Source organism: Falco cherrug, chromosome 4 (assembly GCF_023634085.1).
Source record: "Falco cherrug isolate bFalChe1 chromosome 4, bFalChe1.pri, whole genome shotgun sequence".
Lineage (NCBI taxonomy): Eukaryota > Metazoa > Chordata > Aves > Falconiformes > Falconidae > Falco > Falco cherrug.
The window spans coordinates 109,471,898-109,490,318 of NC_073700.1; the positions used below are offsets into that span (position 1 = coordinate 109,471,898).

At 37.8% G+C, this 18,421-nt stretch overlaps 1 protein-coding gene across 1 annotated transcript in view; it reads left to right on the forward strand.

Annotated features, from left to right (window-relative positions):
• Window positions 1–18,421, forward strand: part of HIBADH (3-hydroxyisobutyrate dehydrogenase) — an 84,902-nt gene that overhangs the window by 1,751 nt on the left and 64,730 nt on the right. Inside the window, exons 2-4 of the mRNA XM_055708856.1 lie at window positions 6,787–6,947; window positions 11,797–11,906; window positions 14,325–14,446. Of these exons, the coding sequence (XP_055564831.1) occupies window positions 6,787–6,947; window positions 11,797–11,906; window positions 14,325–14,446 (393 nt within the window). The remainder of the gene's footprint in view (window positions 1–6,786; window positions 6,948–11,796; window positions 11,907–14,324; window positions 14,447–18,421) is intronic.

Sequence of the window (18,421 nt, forward strand, 5' to 3'; positions counted from 1 at the left end):
TTTGAGTAGTCTAAAAGTTGTCTTTTGAGTAGTGATTTCATCAACGTCCTGAGTGAAATGCCATCCTAGTGGAGGAACTCTGCCAGCTCTGAGAGCTGTCCAGCGCCACAGCTTGGTTAGCGAGCGGGCTGTCTTCATTCACTCATTGAATACTCCTTAGTTACTCAGTCCGTTGCTCTTTGCAGCTAGCACAGACCATGATGGATTGTTTCTTCTGTATGTTTATACCAGAGGCTGTTAGATCATCTAGGAGGAAAGTAGCTGAGGGCAAATTTCAGAGGAACGTCTTAGGTGTGTTTGTGTATTAGCAAGTTGGATAGAGACCATGTAGTCTTGTGATCTGCAGCTGGCACTGGCTGGAAAAGGTGCTTCATGGAGAGGGTGTGTGTGACCTTATTTAAACATACATATTTGATGGATGTGAAGAAGTCCTTCTTGGGGACTGTTAGGGGGATTGAAGGGGAGGTTAATGAGTTGTGATGGCTGAGAAAGGAAGATTTTCTGTTGAATGAAGATTCATCAGCTGAAGGAGCTGTTCATCAAAAAAGACAGTACCCTGCTAGAGAATGAAAATGTCCTTACAAATAGTTTTGGATGAGTAGTAGGGACCCATGCAGTTAATAGTTAAATTAGTACTTTTGTTGATGCAGGAGCTGTGTTTGAACGGTTGAATGATTCCGTGCACTGGTGCAGAGGCGCATTAATTACTAAGCAAGGATTATGACAGAAAGACCTGCTGCTCAGAAGTCCAGCACATTATTTAATTAAGGGATCAAGTGTACACTTGATATTCTCTTTAGATGAAAAGTACTTACTGCATGTTTTTGTCTTTAATGTATTAGCAAACATTTAATGAGGTATAGCTGCAGATAAGAAAAATGAGGTAAGACGACTCTGACTGTTACAAGCTAGCATGTCTGTTTTTCATCAGCAGACCTTTACAGAGGCAAGGAAAAGCAAGTGGGATGTTTTCAGTGTAAAGCTGGCCAAATTTAGAGTCTTGTAGTCTTCTTAAATTATGATTTTGGCAGAGTGCAGTTCTCAAAATCATTGCATAACCTTTAAAAGCCTGTGACCCTGGGGCAATTTAAATTCCATTGGCAAAGCTTCTAGGAGCAGAAGGACCTAATTCTGCCCATGTACAGCTGGCCTTTCAACGTCTAAGTTTCTGCATCTAGTTCCCTCCAGGATCTAGTTCAGTAGAGGTTTTATGAGTTTCCATAGAGAAGTCTGCACAAAACACAAAACCACAGAAGCTCTCTCTGATCTTTTCTTTCAAAGCAGGAAGGAGAAAAGGGTTGGTATCTTCTGTTGTACTTGTACCAGAACTGAAGATGCTAAATCAGTGACAGGATCCTTCATTTAGTGGCTTATATTGAGTTGTCATCATGTTTTCTTCTCCTTGTCAAGTTACTTCATATGCAACTGTACTTTCTCATAAAGCCTTGAGCAAAACCAGCAGCTTCAGTAGTTGAGCTTCTTCTGGGCATCTTCCCATGCTCCAGTTAAATCTCACCTACTGGATTGGAAAAGAGCTCAAGATGCACTGATCCAGAGAGATCAAGAATATTAATATGACTTGCAACCACTCTTGATTAGGAAATCCATATGGGACAGGAATATGTAGGCTGTTATGCCTTGTGCCAGATTTATTGGTTTCATTTGGCTGTGGAGTTAGGGATTCTGTCCCAGGAGCTAGACGTTTTGGTGAGCATGGTTCAAAATAGATTTTATAAAGCCAAAAATAAGTAATACATTTGAGATCACAATTTGTGAGTTACTGGTTTCCTCAGTCCTGTTCTTGGCCAGTTCGACTGTGCTTTCCCTCAGAGTACAAGCATATTGGCCCTTTTCCAGCTCTACTGTCTGTGGTCCTATCCAGCTATTAGTTCCTTTTTGTTTGAATACAAAGAGGTATCCTCTGCACTGTGTATTATAGCATCAGTGCAGTCTATTATTTGCAGTGAATTCAAGACACCACTGGAGCTGAAATTCTTTCTTGAAACTGTAAGAGTCATTACTTTGGGGGATAGTGTAAAATGAAATGTAAACATCTGAAACGATCTAAACTTGTAACTGTCATCATTCAGGTAAAAAAAAAAAATTGCTTTCAGTATCTTTATGTAGAAGCTTGAAAAGACAAGTTTTAGTCCATTGGCAGGCCAGGTATTCTAAGGACAGGATTGCAATCTGTGCATTTCTGAATTTACTCTCTTAATGGATGCATTTTGTTCAAGAAAAGGCATTCAGAGATTCATAAACTCTTGCTGATTTTTTAATTAAATTATTTTTAAGGTAGAATTCTCGTGAAACTGTAGCTTAGGCCAAGTGTTTCTACAGTAGGCTGACTTTTCAAAGCATGTCAATACATTTTTATCCATATTGTTTATAACCCCGCAATATAGCCAGAGGGTCATAAATTGATCCTCCTCCTCAGCAGAGTCTTCATAGTCACAGGGCTCTGTGAGCACATGGTCCCTCAAGAGAATAATGAAGGATCTCCTGGGAGAAGCCCAAATTCTTTGGAGTCAGTGTAGCTGTACCTGGTTTTGCTGACAATTAACTTGATCTATAGATTAACCTATGTCGCTGGTTCTGTTCCCAGTGAAGGAGACTTAGTTGCACATGGTTTCAGTGATTATTTTAAAACTAGCTTCTCTTGTTCCTACTTGTGATGTTCTGCCCTCTGTTAGAAGTTGAATGAGGACTGGGCATTTTTCCAGCCATGCGATTGCAGCAGGTTACTGTAGATTTTATGGTTGAAGTAAAATGGACTCAATACCACAGGGACAGTTTCTGCAAATGCTTATACAATTAAAGGGATTAGTTAAGTGTACGTGTATGTGGTTTTGCAGAATATCAATGCTTAGATGTTTGAATTATACAGTTATTTCAAAACCAAGCCTGTGCCACATATCAAATGGTAAACAGTGCCTAGATATTCAAGCTGGACATCACTTTCTGTGATAGCACCTGTGGAATTTCATCTAACATGATGATGTGAAAAATCATGTTATCTTAAACATCCTCGGTTTGGCAAACCCCCACTGTCTTAAGTAGTCATTAAAAAGTAGGCCGTGATTCTAAATGCAGTTGATTCAAATGTAATGGAAATCAGCTCTATTAGCTATGTCTGTAATTTCGTCAGTCCTTTAAAGCAGTTTTCCTGTATTTGAGTACCTGGGGATCTGGAGGTTTTTCAAAGCTGTTAATCAAATTATATCAATTTAAAGTGGCTAATTTAGTGCTGGGCTGTGAAAAGTTAAACCAAACTAAGAAGTCAGAAACTGAGCCAGGAATGACTAGTTCTTTAACAGGTCCCAACTCCTGTGGATTTGAGTGTGTTCTAAATAGCACACAATAGCAAATGGTCCCTGATTCATAAACTAAGACCCCCCAAAAAGATCAACAGAGACAGACAAAGGCGGAAAGAATAGAAAACAGTGGCACAAAACTAATACTACCAATCAGCATGTCGCCTCATGTTCCAGCCTAACTGTTGCTATGCCTTCTGGAGATGTTGCACAGTGAATAGTTTTAAGGAAGGCCTTACAGTATAAGAATGAGTTAGTTTCATGGGTATTTACATTGTGAAGAGCTGCCTTAGAGAAGTAATAGAACTGCTTGTTGGCAATAGGCCTGTCATTGCAGTCCAATTACCAGTTGATGTTTAATAGTAACGTGATGATAGCCATGAAGTCATGAAAGCAAAGCAGTCTTATGTGACATGGTAGAGAAAAGTAAGGTAGGATGTAGAGGAGTGACAGAAAGTAGCATGGATAAAACGTAATTCTGAATTCCCAGTATTTCCATGAATATCAAGGCAAGATTATGTCTGTTGAGGCAGGTGGCCAGGTTCTGAGTAGTTGGTATCTCAGATATGATGAAGGAGGAAGCAATGAGATTTAAGTAGTTCATGGATGGGTCTTCTAGGCTGTAGGTATGAGTGACGCGCATCACTGCTGGTGTCAGAACTGATAAAGAAAAAAGGTATCAAGGAAGTTTTCTGAAGACAATTAAGAGATTTCTTGATGTTTAGTTTGAGGTGATGGTTAGATGTCCACGATATGGTGAGAGAAAAGAAGAGATCAGAATAAAATTGAAGAGTCTACAAGAATAAGCCTAAACACAGTAGCCAGATTTATAGTTCTGATGAGGTTACTTGGAATTCACCGAAACAAAGAAAACTGAGATTTGGAAGCAAAGCTAACTGTAAAGCTAGATCAGGTTGCTCCAGGCTTGCTCTAAGGATGGAGGTTGCATCACCTCTCTGTGTAGCCTGTTCCACTGCAGAACCTTTCTCCTCATCAGGGATGCTTTTCTTATTTCCAGCCAGAATTTCCCTTCCTAAACTTTTGGCCATTGCCCCATGTCCCATTGTTGTGCACCTCTGTGAAGAATCTGACTTAATTTGCTCTGTAACTCTTCTTCCCTTCTGTTCCGTAGGTAGTAGAAGATTGCAATTAGCCTTTGCTTCTCCAAGTTAAGCAAAGACAGTTCCTGTAGCCTCTGCTCAGACACCATATTCTCCAGCTCCTCAGTCATACTACTTGATGTCTGTTGGGCTGTCTGCAGTTTGATCACATCTCTTGTGTATTGTGGTGTGTGGAATGGAATCCCCAATTTCTTTGACTTGTTGGATATGCTCTTGCTAATGTAACGCACAGTATGTCTTTAACCTTTTGCTGACTCATGATGTTGTCTGTGGGAATCCACAGGTTCTGCAGAGCTGCTGCATGTCTAGCTGGTCCTCAGCCTGCACTGATGTCTCCTGCCCCAAGTACAGGATGTTGTATTTGTCTTTGCTGAGCTTCTTGAGGCCCATTTCTCCAGTCTTTCTGAATGGCAGCCCTACCCTGCAGTTTTTCAGCCATTCCCCCCAGTTTGATGTCACACATAATCTTGCTCAGGGCACTTATGTCCCGTCATCATGGTCATTGATGAAATTTTTAAACAGCAGCAGCCCCATTATTGATCCATGAGGAACATCACACATAACTGACTGTTGCTAGTTTTTGAACCACTGAGCGCTGTTATTTAAGCCCAACAGTCCAAAAATATTTCTTGCAGTCCAGTCCAGTGCATACTTTCCCCATTTGGCTACTGGGATATTAGAAGAGGCTGTTTTGAAAGCTTTACTGAAGTCAAGGTAAATAAGATCCACTGATATTAAAGGACAGAGAAAGAAAGGTGCTGCAAACTGGGACTTGAACCTTCTCAGGAAGCTGGAAGCTTTGGGTAACAAAAGGAGCAATTTTAGATTAGCGTAAATGATATACTGGGGAAGACTGACTCATCGAAACTATGAGAAGAAAAGACTCCAAGATGATTACTATGGCTGATGATGGTGTTTTAGGCTCTTTGTTCATTTGATTCCTAGACTTGACATGTAGCACTTCTTAAAAAAGTAATGTGCTCTTTTCCTGACTTATCTCAGTTTGCATTAAGCATTTTCCCAGTGCAGTTTTGTTTTAAATTGTGCTACTTCTTTAGCTATGTAATTGCTGCAGGCATCTGTGGAAACTGTCCCAGACCAAAGTTCTTTCAACGAACCTGATTTATTAAATGTGGCACTTTCAAAATAGTGCTACAGATGAAAGAGCATGACCATTGCTGGCTAAGAAGGAGCTTAAAGTCAGAAAGACTTTAAAATGATTAATCAAGTGTTATTGGCCTAGAGAGGATTCTTTGCTAAGCATTGAGACCTCTTAGAGTCTCGATCCAGCTTAGGCACATTTTCTGTATGTACGCTTCAGAGTTACTGCAGTTCCGTAGTTAGCCTTGTTTCTGCCTGCTTAGTTGCCACATGCCTTAGTATTTATTCTGCATAAATTTTTTCTTTGTTGTAAAAGAGAAATTATTTTAAGTAATTGGCAAAGAAATCTCAGCACTGCCAAATTGTGCTGCCCTTACATTAGGAGTTTTAGAGTGATGAGACAGTGATTGCAGCAGATGAATGCCTGCAATGCTACTTACTGTCCGGCATTTGATACTCACTACCTACTTTAAAAAGTAACTTGCTGAAACTGCAGCGTTTTCCACAGATTGTAGGTTATGCTTTATAGTTCTTAGTAGTACAGCAAATAGACTACAGGAGTTATTCCTATAAAAATTTCATAATTTTGTGGTTTATGCTATAGTTTGTTCTGGTTTTCAGTATTTGCTTTTAAACTGTGATTACATGGCTCAAAGGATTTGCAATGATTTATTACGGAGACTTTTACCTTTAAGTTAGTGGCTTATATCTGAATGCACGATCAGAAGACTGCAGTTACTATCTGTGAGGGGCTGCCTGAAATGAAGTGGCATCCTCAGTCCATTTCTAAAGGACAGGTGCTATATCCTAAGGCTGCAACCAAAGCTGTAAATAAGGCATCTGTAAAATATATATAAAATTTGATTTTGCATATCCAGTTTAGGATTTAGACATATAACAAAATACAGACAAGCCTGTATATTTTAAGTCTGTGTTTGAGCTCTTCTCAGACCTTAGCTTTCAGGGATGTTGCTGAAGTTTATTACTGTACTTTTTGAAACACCCACATTTTCATAATTAAAATAATTTTCTTTGATATGTAGAAAAATCATTCTGGGATGGTATATGTGGCCCAATGTGAGCTATAATTCATGGTTTAAATTGTGTAGAATAGGATTCACATTTATACCATTTTTAAGCGTAAAGTTGTTTAAATCAATGAAAACAGATTACGTGCTAACTTTTGTTACATCATTGTTACACATTACTCTATAATACAGATATATTGATATTTATTGTTTTGAAATCAGTGTGTTCTAGGGCAATGGCTTCCAAAACCCCAGTTGGATTCATTGGGCTGGGTAACATGGGAAATCCAATGGCAAAAAACCTGGTTAAACATGGATATCCAGTTATTGCATATGATGTGTTCCCAGAAGCTTGCAAAGAATTTCAAGACTTGGGTGCTCAGGTATAGTAATGAACTTTCTTTATTCCAACAATAACTGCATGTGTTGAATGGATCTTGCATGCAATGCATCTAAATAATCCAGAGTTTTTTCTTGGTTAAGATCACGATCAGAACTAAAACAATGCAGTGAGTACAATCTGAATCTGGGAGGTTTTACTTGGAGCAAAGACATGATTCTACCCTAAGTAGTTTTCATGCTGTTAGCCAGTATTCTACCTTGTTGGGCTTCTCTAGTTGGTTTTCCCCCCCGTTTTTATGAGAGGAGGTTGATGGCCTGTTCTTTCACCTTCTTCTTTCTCCTGCTTCCTCCCTCAGGTCTAGATGGCCAGTGCACTGCTTTTCATCTGGTTCCTACTTTGACCTTTTCAGGTTAAATGACCCTAGTTAAAAATTCCTGCTGGCATAGCTGTAAGGGTTATAGGGACATATGAGCTTTCCTGCTGCTTCAAGGTGCAGTCCTCAGGGGCAGGGGAAAAATCTAATTATATAAGTGCTTATTCTCTTGGAGGTGAGGAAGGTTATGGTGAGAGAAGAGGAAGGAAAAAAGGAAAAAGGAGGGAAGGAAATTGATCACATTAAGGAGGTTTACCTTCCTGCTGTATACCCTGCAAAATCTTGGCCCTGTTCCAGTCAGTGCTGTTGCTTTTGTTGATCTGTTAATAGATCCAGAAACCCAATTCAGTTGCTGATGGGTCATTTCTAAGTGTCTGAAATGTATTTGAATGTTTTTGACACACTTCAAAGCTATAGCAGCTTAGGTAGTTGTGAGTGGCTGGGTAGGTGCATAAAACACTGAAACAAAAAAATGTACTTAAGTAAGGAGAAACCAATGCAAAAATAATACTCTGATGTGACAGTGTAGAGGATGGGGAATTTTCCAGCTGTCGTAAGGAAATTGTAGGTAGACAGAGGAACTGTCTTAACTTGGAAGTCTTAACTGTTGGAGCTAATTGCAGCTGTTCTAAATAATGAGGTAATATCAAGATTCCTGAAAGATAAAATTATAAAGTGCACCTGTTGATAATTAATTGCAGCTCCCCTTGAATAATTACAGAATCCCGGCATTCAGCGGGAAAGTAAGCTTCTCGGCTCCTTATCCTAGCTACTGGTTTTATTTTGTTAAAGCAGCTGAGACCCTCAGGCATGAACCAGACCTGTCCTGAGTAAGAGTCTGGGCAAATGGAAAGGAAATCTGTTTTGAACAATTGGTTGTATTTTTAATTCATATGCTGCAGTGGGATCTCTTTGCTGTGGCTGCTCATTTGAATAGCTTACTGCCATAGTAATAGAATCCTTGTCATCCACTGCAAGACTTAACGTGTGATGTTAAAGGTGAACTGTAATGCTTTTAAAAATAAAGCCAAAAGTATGTTTTACGTTCGTAAATCACTAAGAGAATACATAGGTAGGCTTAAATACAAACAAAACACACTTGCAGAAAATATGTGAACATAACTTCCTCTTCTTGATCTGTAGGCGTAAATCCTACCCCAACATTTTTTTCAGGAGTTGGAAACTTGTGGGTCCAGGGGGCCTTGTAGAAACTGCTGTAGAAGGAACATTGGACTCCAAGGGCTGCTTTCTCTTTGGTCTGGCTGGTAAGGTTAAACCCTCAGGAGTGTTACAGAGGTGAAAAGATGCCCCCCAGGAGACAGTAAATGTTGTCAAATGTCCACTGTTTAAAGTCAGTGCTACTACCAAGGTATATGGAGGATGAAGGATGTTTGTTCATAAGTCTGCATATTCTGTGACTCCACTTTCTGAAGCCTCTGAAGTGGAAAACTGGGAGGTAGTATAGGTCAGGAGGCAGCCACCTGCCTGCTGATGGTGAATAGTAAGGAGAAAACTGGCAGAGAGAAGCATATGGAACCACTTGGGGTGAAACTTGGAGAAAGTTGCAAGGCTACAAACAAGGGAGAATACTAAATAGTGCTGTGAGCAAGCAGGCTGTCTCCACACTGTACTGTCTTTCCGCTTCCTCACAGTTACCACTTTCTTTCTCACACAGCAGGGTGTGCGTGTCACACAGTTACTTTGCATCAGTTTACCTATCTTTGAATCTTATCTCAGATTCGAAGTTTGAGAGTGTTACTGTAGTCTTCTGATGTATAAAGCAGCATGAAAATAGAGCTTTCTTCAGTGTATTCAGTAAGAATGCTATTTCAGGCAAGCAGAACTATTAATTGACTTACTGTAAATATAAAGAAAAAATAGGGAAGCATTTTGGAAAAAATATAAGCAGATGCACATATTGAAGGACATAAACCAATGACCAATATGAAGAAAAGTCTCCCCTTTCCAGTTGCATACTGCAAAAGTTCACTTGAACTGGCAGGTATAAGAACATGTATGGAACTTGGTGGGCTGCTACTCTGAGATGGTCTGTTAGTAATCAGCAATTAGTATTTGGTATGTTTTTTTAAAGTTACACACACATTCTTAATGATTTCCAATGCTTTAATGTTTCCTAATAGCTTTCAAATAATGCAACTTTATTTCTGAGACAGGAAATCCCAAATAAATAAAAAAGTTTTGTGTGCTGCTTGTTGAATCAGGTAGGTGGGTTTCTTCTGGAATTATTAATCATATTTATTAACAGCACCAAAAAGCCAAGAATGACAATTCCCACTTTAATTCCCACTGGTTTTGCTACTTACTTCAAGGTAGCAACATGATTTTCCTTTGTATGGTTGTGGAAGTATTGTCCCAGTCTGTGTATGTTTTTAATCTAATTTTCTTCATGTAAAAGGCATGTTAGTATTTTGAAAGACATGGATGGAATAAATTCATTTCTGTGTAGATGACTACTATGTCTTCTATATATCTGTGTTGCTTAAGAATTGTTTAAATCCGTAACCAAAAACAAGCTGTACCCCATCTACATAGCCAGCTGATGTAGTTTTTGTGTGGGCCAGAGTCTTCAGCTGATAACTTGCAAACCTCTAAGAATACTGGAGATAATCGCTTCAAATAAGAAGATGTATATAAATTCAGGTTCCAATTACACACTTCTCTCCTCCTCTATTAATAAAAATTGGGACTGAACTGAGCCAGAGATACTCGGACCTAAAGACAAAGGTGTCGTACTCCTGTATAAAGAGCTAGGCTCTCTGGTCTCCAGGGAAGCAAGTCATAAAATTAACTAAACAAATGTAGAAGTTTTTCTGCTTGTAATTGCCTCATTTATTCCTCCTAACCTTTGTTCTTTAGACTAGGGTACGTTTCCTTTTATAATTGTGTGGTATACCAGATGTTTTGTGTAGTATTAACTTATTCTTTCTGAACAAAACCTACATATTTCTAAGTCACATCTATGTGTTTCTTTACTTTTTGAGAGCTTTGTTTACTAAATATATATAGTCTTCCCTTTTTTTATCTGTAAGTCAAATAGAAATCAAGAAGTTTCTTGTGCTGTATCCCAGAAGTCCTTCAAGATGTTATTCAGCATTTCTTACAAGTGTGTACTTTGATGCTGAGACCTTAAAAATGTGTTGTATATAAAAAGAGAATATATTTGCATAAGGGACTTCAGTATCAAACATAACAAAAATGGAAACAAATACCTGTAGTTATGAATAGTTAAGGAATGGTGAAATGAGGCCCTCAGTTTGTTGATTTGTCTACATTATGGAAAGGAACCAAATTTTCAGGTAGCTGTTAAACTGCTTTTTTTTTAACCCTAAAGCCATTTGATATGGAAATTCTATATATATGTAATTTGTATGTAAAAAATAAATATAAAAGTTTGCTTAAGACATTTCTTGAAGTTTAAAACCCCAAGGCATATAATATATTTAGCAGAACAGAACATTGTAATATTGAAGTTACTCTTCATCATTCAGCAACAATAACTGGAAAACATATATCGCATATATGGTAAATATCCACAAACAAAATTTATTTTCTGCTCATCTTACTTCCTGCTGGGAACCTAATTCCTTTCAGTAAAACTACCGGAATGAGTGAAATCAGATTTGATCCTCATGGGCTAAAGATAAAAGAATAAACTGTATTTTTTTGTTGCTGTTTTCCCTGAGCTATGAATGTAGTAACAAAGCATTTTAAAAATAAATTAATTACTTAAAACTAGCATTGGACAAAAATCTTGGTGGCAGATGCCTTCTGGATAAAACTAACTACTTTAGCCATCAATATTTCATTGCTGTGTATCTTAAATACCATACTGCCTGCCTCTGAAAATGAGCTGTGGAAGGTAATATACCTTTAAAGTTAGGTGAGTTTATTGAACAACCAATACCTAACAATATATTTTGAAGCTTGTTCAGCTCTTTTTGGTGAAGAATGCTTGAGCTGATAATTTTCCTTTTTAAAAATGTCAACCATAATATTGTGAGAAGCATCGGTTAATCTGATTAATTTTTTTTAAGGTGAAGCTCAGAGGTGCATTGAGTCAATTTTTTCTTTTTTCCTCAGTCTTCCTCTCTTCCAGTGCTATATTAGAAGACAAGAAAAAATAGTGAAATTTTTGTAATCCTTTATGTTGTCCCTCCTTAGAAATGTTAGAGCAATATTTCGTATAGGTGCATGGTTTATAGCAAATTGCAGATTCATGAATGGGTTGATGGGATGCAAGCATCCCCACTGATGGATGTTCTGGAGGAACTTCTGTGAGAGGACATCCTTTTAATTTTTTTGAATTTTTCTGTTACTGAATCCATTTAATCAACGTTTCCATTAGGGAGGCAGTTTTTCTTGTGTTCTGAATTTTTACCTGGCTTAGTTGTGACCAGTGACCTGTGAATATTGAAAACAAACTCTGGAAATGTGTCTGACATCTCTTTTCAGGAAGTGTAAGCTTAGATAATTTTGATTTTTTTTTCTTTAAAAGGTAATGGATTCCCCAGCAGATGTAGCAGAAAGAGCAGACAGAATTATTACCATGCTGCCTTCTAGTCCCAATGCAAAAGAAGTTTACACAGGAGCAAATGGAATTCTAAAGTAAGAATTTTTTGTAGTTTGGAGAGTTCCCACTCCTATTCAAGGCCATGTTGCTTGTCAAATGATCACTGTTGCTGTAACTGTTGCTGTGCGTGCACCTGATGTTTTCCTCTGTTTTTTCACTATTGATATGGCTAATTATGTGAGCTCTTAAACTGTGCTTGCTTTTGAATGGCTTTTGGCTAAACTCTTTATCTTATTTTCAGTAGAATAATAATCTTTGTGAATTTGAGGCAACTTAACTGACTTATCTGCCTTCTCAGTTAAATGTTTCTTTTACTGTAATGTACTACAGACAAGTATAACTAGAATATTTGCTGGCAACAATTATTTGCTTAAATAGTTTTTTCTTTAATTTGAAATCCTGTAAATGAAATATTCTGAAGAGATAGCGTTGTGTCTCAAGGTATTAAAGTGCATTAACATAGAAAAGCTGACAAGACTTTATTGATTTCTGCTTACTGTCTGTTTATTACACAAGAAAATATCTGAAGAGTTTGTTTAATGTGTAACAGTGGTTTTTGCCTTTTGCAGAGGGATATCCACTGAGCCTAAAATCTGTAATTCACAGAATTCTAATACTCAGAGGTTTTGGACTTGCCCAATTAAAAAATAAACAGTATTTTAAAAGGCTCTTCTAGCCACGTGTGCGCTGGTCCTGACAGGCTGACTAAGGCTACTCAATACCTCTGAGGATCATGTAGGATCTTACTGCTATCCAGGTTAATAATGTAAAGGAAGAAACATACAGAAGACAAAAGTGCAGTAGATTGTCTAGACTCGATACCTTTTTTAGGTATCGATTGTAGGCAATATTTAGGTGCAGTGATAAGAAAATGAAATAGAGGAGAGGGATTTCTATTCTTGCAATATAGGAAATAATAGTTGCTTCCTTCCCTTACTGTCTGTAGTTTTAATTCCTCACAAAGTAGGACTGAGCAGATCTAAGTATCTGTAGCTTAGACCCTTCAGGGAAGAAAGGTAATGAGATCAGTCCCACAAAGCTGGGCAAACAGCTGCGGGAGAATTATATCCAGGATGGCAGTGCTTTGAAGACCAGTTGGCAGCACTTACCGATATAATACAGCCAGTTAATCTTTTGAGTATCTATATGTGGAAAATTCTGCAAGGGACAGGATCTGGAGGGCAGTCCTGTGCTGCTGCAGTTTCTCAGCCTCCTATTCAAGAGAAGGAAGTGTAATTTGACAGTAGAGGTTAATTGTTGCTCTGAGTGACCTAGTCCTTGGTGACCAGTTTGACTTGGATCATTTTCTGAAGCTTTTTAACCTTTACTGAAGAAAACATTGATGCTTTGGAGTGTTTAAGGATTAACTTAGTCATCCTGCTGTGTTACCAAGGAGCCTGGGCTACTGCTCCTTGTTCTGAACATCAGGGGAGAAGCTGCAGTACTGTGTCTGCCACGCTGGTTTGTGTTTGCATGTGTTCAACTGCAGCAGCACATCTCTCCTGTGAAAAAGGGCAAGGTCTGTGTATGTGGCAGTTTGAGTCTGGAGCTACAGTGGGGTTCACAACCGTATGTATATATTGAGAGACTATTTCCAGCCACCTAGGTAATTAGATTCAGTGAAATTCACTGTACCACCAACAGCACGCAAGGTGCAGTGAAGCTTTTCAGCTTTCATGTGTAGCTTTTAATTAATCACCTTTTTATGACTGAGAAATCACGTTGTTTGATTTCATGGTGTTTGCTGGTCCAGTGGACATGAAATCACAATGCAATTGAATGGAAAGATGAATAAAAGCATGAACAATTCTTTATTGTTGAGGGGATTAAATTTTTTTTAATTGCATTTTTTAAATGCCTATTTTATTTTTATATATAATATTTATAGAATATTGTGTTCTACAGTTCAGGATAGAATTCTTCTGCCTAAATTTACTGTCATTGGGAAAACTTAACATTTTTCTCCATGCTTTGCTCTAGATCTTCAGTGGGCTTTTGTGGTGTTAGGTATGGTCTTTATGCAGAAATTGTGTTGTTATACACGAAATTTTTGTCTGTATCAACATTTAGTTCAGTTGCTTAGAACACATCTTAGATAATCTATATATGGTATACTGCTCAGGCTTACATGATGGCAGTTTTTCCTAGTGCACCCTTTTTGTATAATTTTTTTATAATAGTGTTTAGAAGAACATTCTTTTTTGTGTTCAGGGTTTATTGAGTTTTGAGTAACTCAAAACTGCAGTATACATATTCAGAAGTCACATACTGATCAGATCTTGCTCAGTAGTTTAAAACTTTGTGTTCATTAGTGTACTGGAAAGTGTCAACTTTTCTCATGCTGAAGAAAGCCGGTGCCATGGTAATAGTTGTAGATGTCTTGTGCAACAAACAGTTGTTAATAATAATAATAGTAGTAGTAGTAGTACTAATAATAATAATCTTTATTTTAGGAAAGTGAAGAAGGGCTCATTGCTAATAGATTCCAGTACTATAGACCCTGCTGTTTCAAAAGAATTAGCCAAAGCAGTTGAAAAAATGGGAGCTGTTTTCATGGATGCCCCAGTTTCTGGAGGTAAGTCTTCATTAACAGTTTCCCTCATATTGGACAAGTTGTATCTTTGCAATCTCAGCCATGAGTTTGTACCCTTGTTGGTACAAGTTGCTTTTCTTTCCTATATGTACAGGGGTGGGGTTTTTTGTTCCATTACATTAAATAAATGTATGTTATTTTAGGAATATCGTTATGGTTTAGGAATATGCTTTTGTGTTAGACCTGGAGAAACTGAGCCTTCACATGGTATGGTATGGTGATCCTTTTAATTTAATTTCTTTTATAAAGTTTTGATTTTGTGCAGGTAGTCACATCTCTTCAGTTGTCATCCATTTCTTTCTGTTTGGGAAAGACTGGTTACCAGGAAGCAGTTCTGCTGCTTTTTCATTAATTAAAAAGGAGAGAATGAAGGGGAGAATAAGGGATTTCATTGTCAAGGAGCTTTCCTCTGGTTTCATGCAGCTGAAGAATGCGGGTGATGTTTGTCTATTCTTGAAGTTGCTAACTATTGATCTCTGAGTATTTTGTCTCTTGTAAGAAATAACATAGAGCAGGGAAGTCTTCCATTTTGTGGACAGAGGAGAGCAGAAGTGTAAAATTAACACTTTGAAAACAAAACCGTAGCTGACTATTACTATTGTTGAATTCTCTAAAACCCCTAGAAGGTGAGGAAAACCCATTTTGTGTGGGAAAATCTTGGGGTTTTTACAATCAGCTCTAAAAATTAAGGTAAGTGGCGTCATGAGAATTCTTTATTATCCTGTCTTTAATGAGGTAATTCAGGTAGTTATACCTGAAAGAGAATAAAAATGCAAGGGGTAGGAAAGAATTTGGCCTTACAGAGTTTATAAAAGGTGCTAGATAGAGCATAACCTGAATTTCAGATCATGAGGGAGAGTGTGGGTGAGGAGCAAAAACTAACCATCTTTTTAATTTTCAACTGAAAACTAAGGGAAGATTTGGCCACACGCTAGTAGCCAAGATTTTCACCGGATTCTAACGTGAACAGAAAGTAGGAAGACCCAGACAGGTGATATTGAAGAATATAGTGGGGAAGACAAGATTCTTGCTTCCCAGCCAAAATATTAACCCTAATAAAGTCAGATAACTTGTCAGGCCACCCAGGCACATTGTGGGTGGATTATATAGCTATCTGATCCTTTTCTAAACACAGAATGGCCTTCTACTTATCAGTTGGGCAGTTCTGACATCTCGTATGTGGTTGTCTTCAATCTCTTTCCCCCAAATATGTTGTTTACCCGAGGGAATTATTTACCTTTTAGAAATGTCTGTAATTTGTTTTTACCTGTTAGCTTTTATACTAAGGATGACTATGCTGTAACTACAAAGAAAGAAAGAAAAAGAAGTTTGATTCCAAAACAACCCTAGCTGTTTTGGGGGCTTTGTTCCTTGAGAAAATGGTAATGCCCAGGCTGGGTTGATATGATAACATACAGTTGACTAGTCTGAATACAAATGGCTCTTTTGGTGTTAGTGGTTTATCCAAATACAAAATTATTTGGTGTTTAGTGTGAGTTACAGATTGGGTGTTATTCTGAAGGAGAGGGAAAGAATTGAGACCTCAGCTTTCTAATGCATAATGTTTGTGAATGCCACAGGTTCTGTACAAATCACATTTAAAGTGGGCAGTTGCTAGGAATGCGGAGAAGTTAATGTTGGAAAAGCTTTAACATTATGCTTGGTTCTTTCCATCTGTCAAGACCTGACACAGAAAGTCTTTGGGGGATTTTTGTACGTCCTGACTGCTTTGTTGGCCTTCAGACAGAACACTAAATGGAGAAGTATGCTCAGCTTTCCAGAAATTGGCAGGCATTGCTCTGTTTCTGTGCGACGCAGTAGACTTGGCAGGGAGTGTGAGGGAGGGCGTTTGTGGGATGCAATGAGGAGGAAGAGAAAGCAGCATGCCTGAACTGTCGTCTTTAGTTGTGTCTGTTTACTAGCTGTTATTGGCAGACAGTTCCACTTGTGTTTTTAGGTATTTGGGTGTTGCCTGGTGGAAGGTAATGTTCATATGCACTGTGGGCAAGTTATTTCACAAACTAAATAATATTTTGAAAATTGCTTGGTCTGTGAACCTTATGAAAAAACAGCAGTGATTTTAATCCTGTCCTGACATTGCAGAAGAAGTATTTTAAGGCCTAGCATTAGTGCCAGATTTTAGTGGCTTGTTTGCAATGTTACCCCTGAAAGATTCTTTCCCTTCGTCATTTTCAGATGAGCCTGTGTGCCAAGGTAGTAGTGCCATCTTCTTCTTGATCGGCCTACAGCATTTACTTGCAGCTTACAGTCAGGACCCATTAAGTGGAAGTTCATGCACCAAGTTACTATTGTGTTATTTTGTATTAACTGACTTTGGAAAATACCTCTCATCCCAGTAGTTGCATGCAGATTATGCTGCTAATGCTGTTTAGAGATAGCAATCGCTTTACCCTGGGATTAGGATCTCTTGTGAGGACCACACGAGAAAGTTGTGTCACAGTTCCCAGTGCTGTCCTGGTTTGTCAGCTCTTTGTGAGCATATGACAAATGAGGAAACATCTTCAAGATCTGTGTGTATTTAATTTTATTTTTTTCTTAATCTAGGGGAGTAAATTTCTGAGAAGATGAGATTCTGCACCTTTGTATGTATAAAAGGCTTTTAAAGCGTACATTATCACAGGAGTGTATTTAAAACTAACTTCTGTTGGCACCAAAGACACAACTGGCAGAGTAAGGGATCTAAATTTATCCTTTAAGAACTGTGTTGAGTTTGCCCTCCCACTGATTTCACTGAAAGTATGATACAGATTCTTACCTTAAAATTCAGAGCAAACTTTACTAGTGGTTTCACTGATGCTGCTTTAACGTTTTCCCCTTTTTAATTCAGTACTTTATTTTGTAGTATATTTATATTATAAAAAAATGAAACTTCTAATTTCAGTACAATAGAAAATATGCGTTGTCTAAAGTGCAGTGGACAAAGTGGTTGTTTTTTTTATTTCTGATGTGATGCATTCTTTATTGTAAGCATTCAGGTACTACTTTTTCAACTGTTTTTCCCTTCCACTGACTCTTGAAATTATATCAGCTCCTCTTCTGCTCAAAATACATTGTAGAGCATTCTGCTGAAACTTCGTAAAAAGATGTGACAGCTTGATTTGCTTTTCTGTTTTTGGAGGTACAGATAAACTGTTTTCAATTCTTTTGTAAGTATGGTTCTTTAGATCTGATAATGAAACAAGTAGAAACTGTCTACTTCAGTCAAGATAGTTGTCAATAAAAAATTCAGGCTGCTAATTGTTAATAACAGCTGTCATGTAGACATCTGTAGTCATGCTAAAATAATAAACGGTAGAATGAAAAAATTTTTGGAGGATCCATGGGTTGGAGCTGGTTAGAAAAGGCTGGAGTTTCTATTCCAGCTGTCATTTCAAACTTTAATCTTACAGTACTACTTCCATAAGCTCAAGCTAACCATTAAGTGATGGAAAGAGTATTAGTAATAACACTGACAAATTGAGATTTCAGCTCTCTGTTAATGTAAAATGCGAGTCCTTGAAGGGTGAATTGCGGACTTGTTCCCTGTATGGCTGGATCTGTACTTAATATGGAGCAAAGAAAAAGAATGTTAAGAAGTACTGTGGAGATCTTTTATTTTATTCCCTTTCAAAGACCAATATATTTCATGACTCCAGTTTTGTTTGGTTTTTTTTTTAAAAAAAAAAAAAAGAGGACAGCTTTAAGACTGGAAAAGTGAATGTATTTCAATGGCATGACCAGACTGCTAGCAGAGATTAAATAGGCCAAACAGAATAATTGGTGAATACATTTCTCTTACTTGAATGTTGAAGGTTTAATGCAGTGTCTTTTCCAAGGGAAGTGGAGGACAGTGCCCTGCAGAAGAGTTAAGACTATGTCTGTGGACATTGATACTTGCAAAGATGATTTGGAAGATATTTCAGGACTAGACTAAATAATAAAAATTAGTAATGAGTG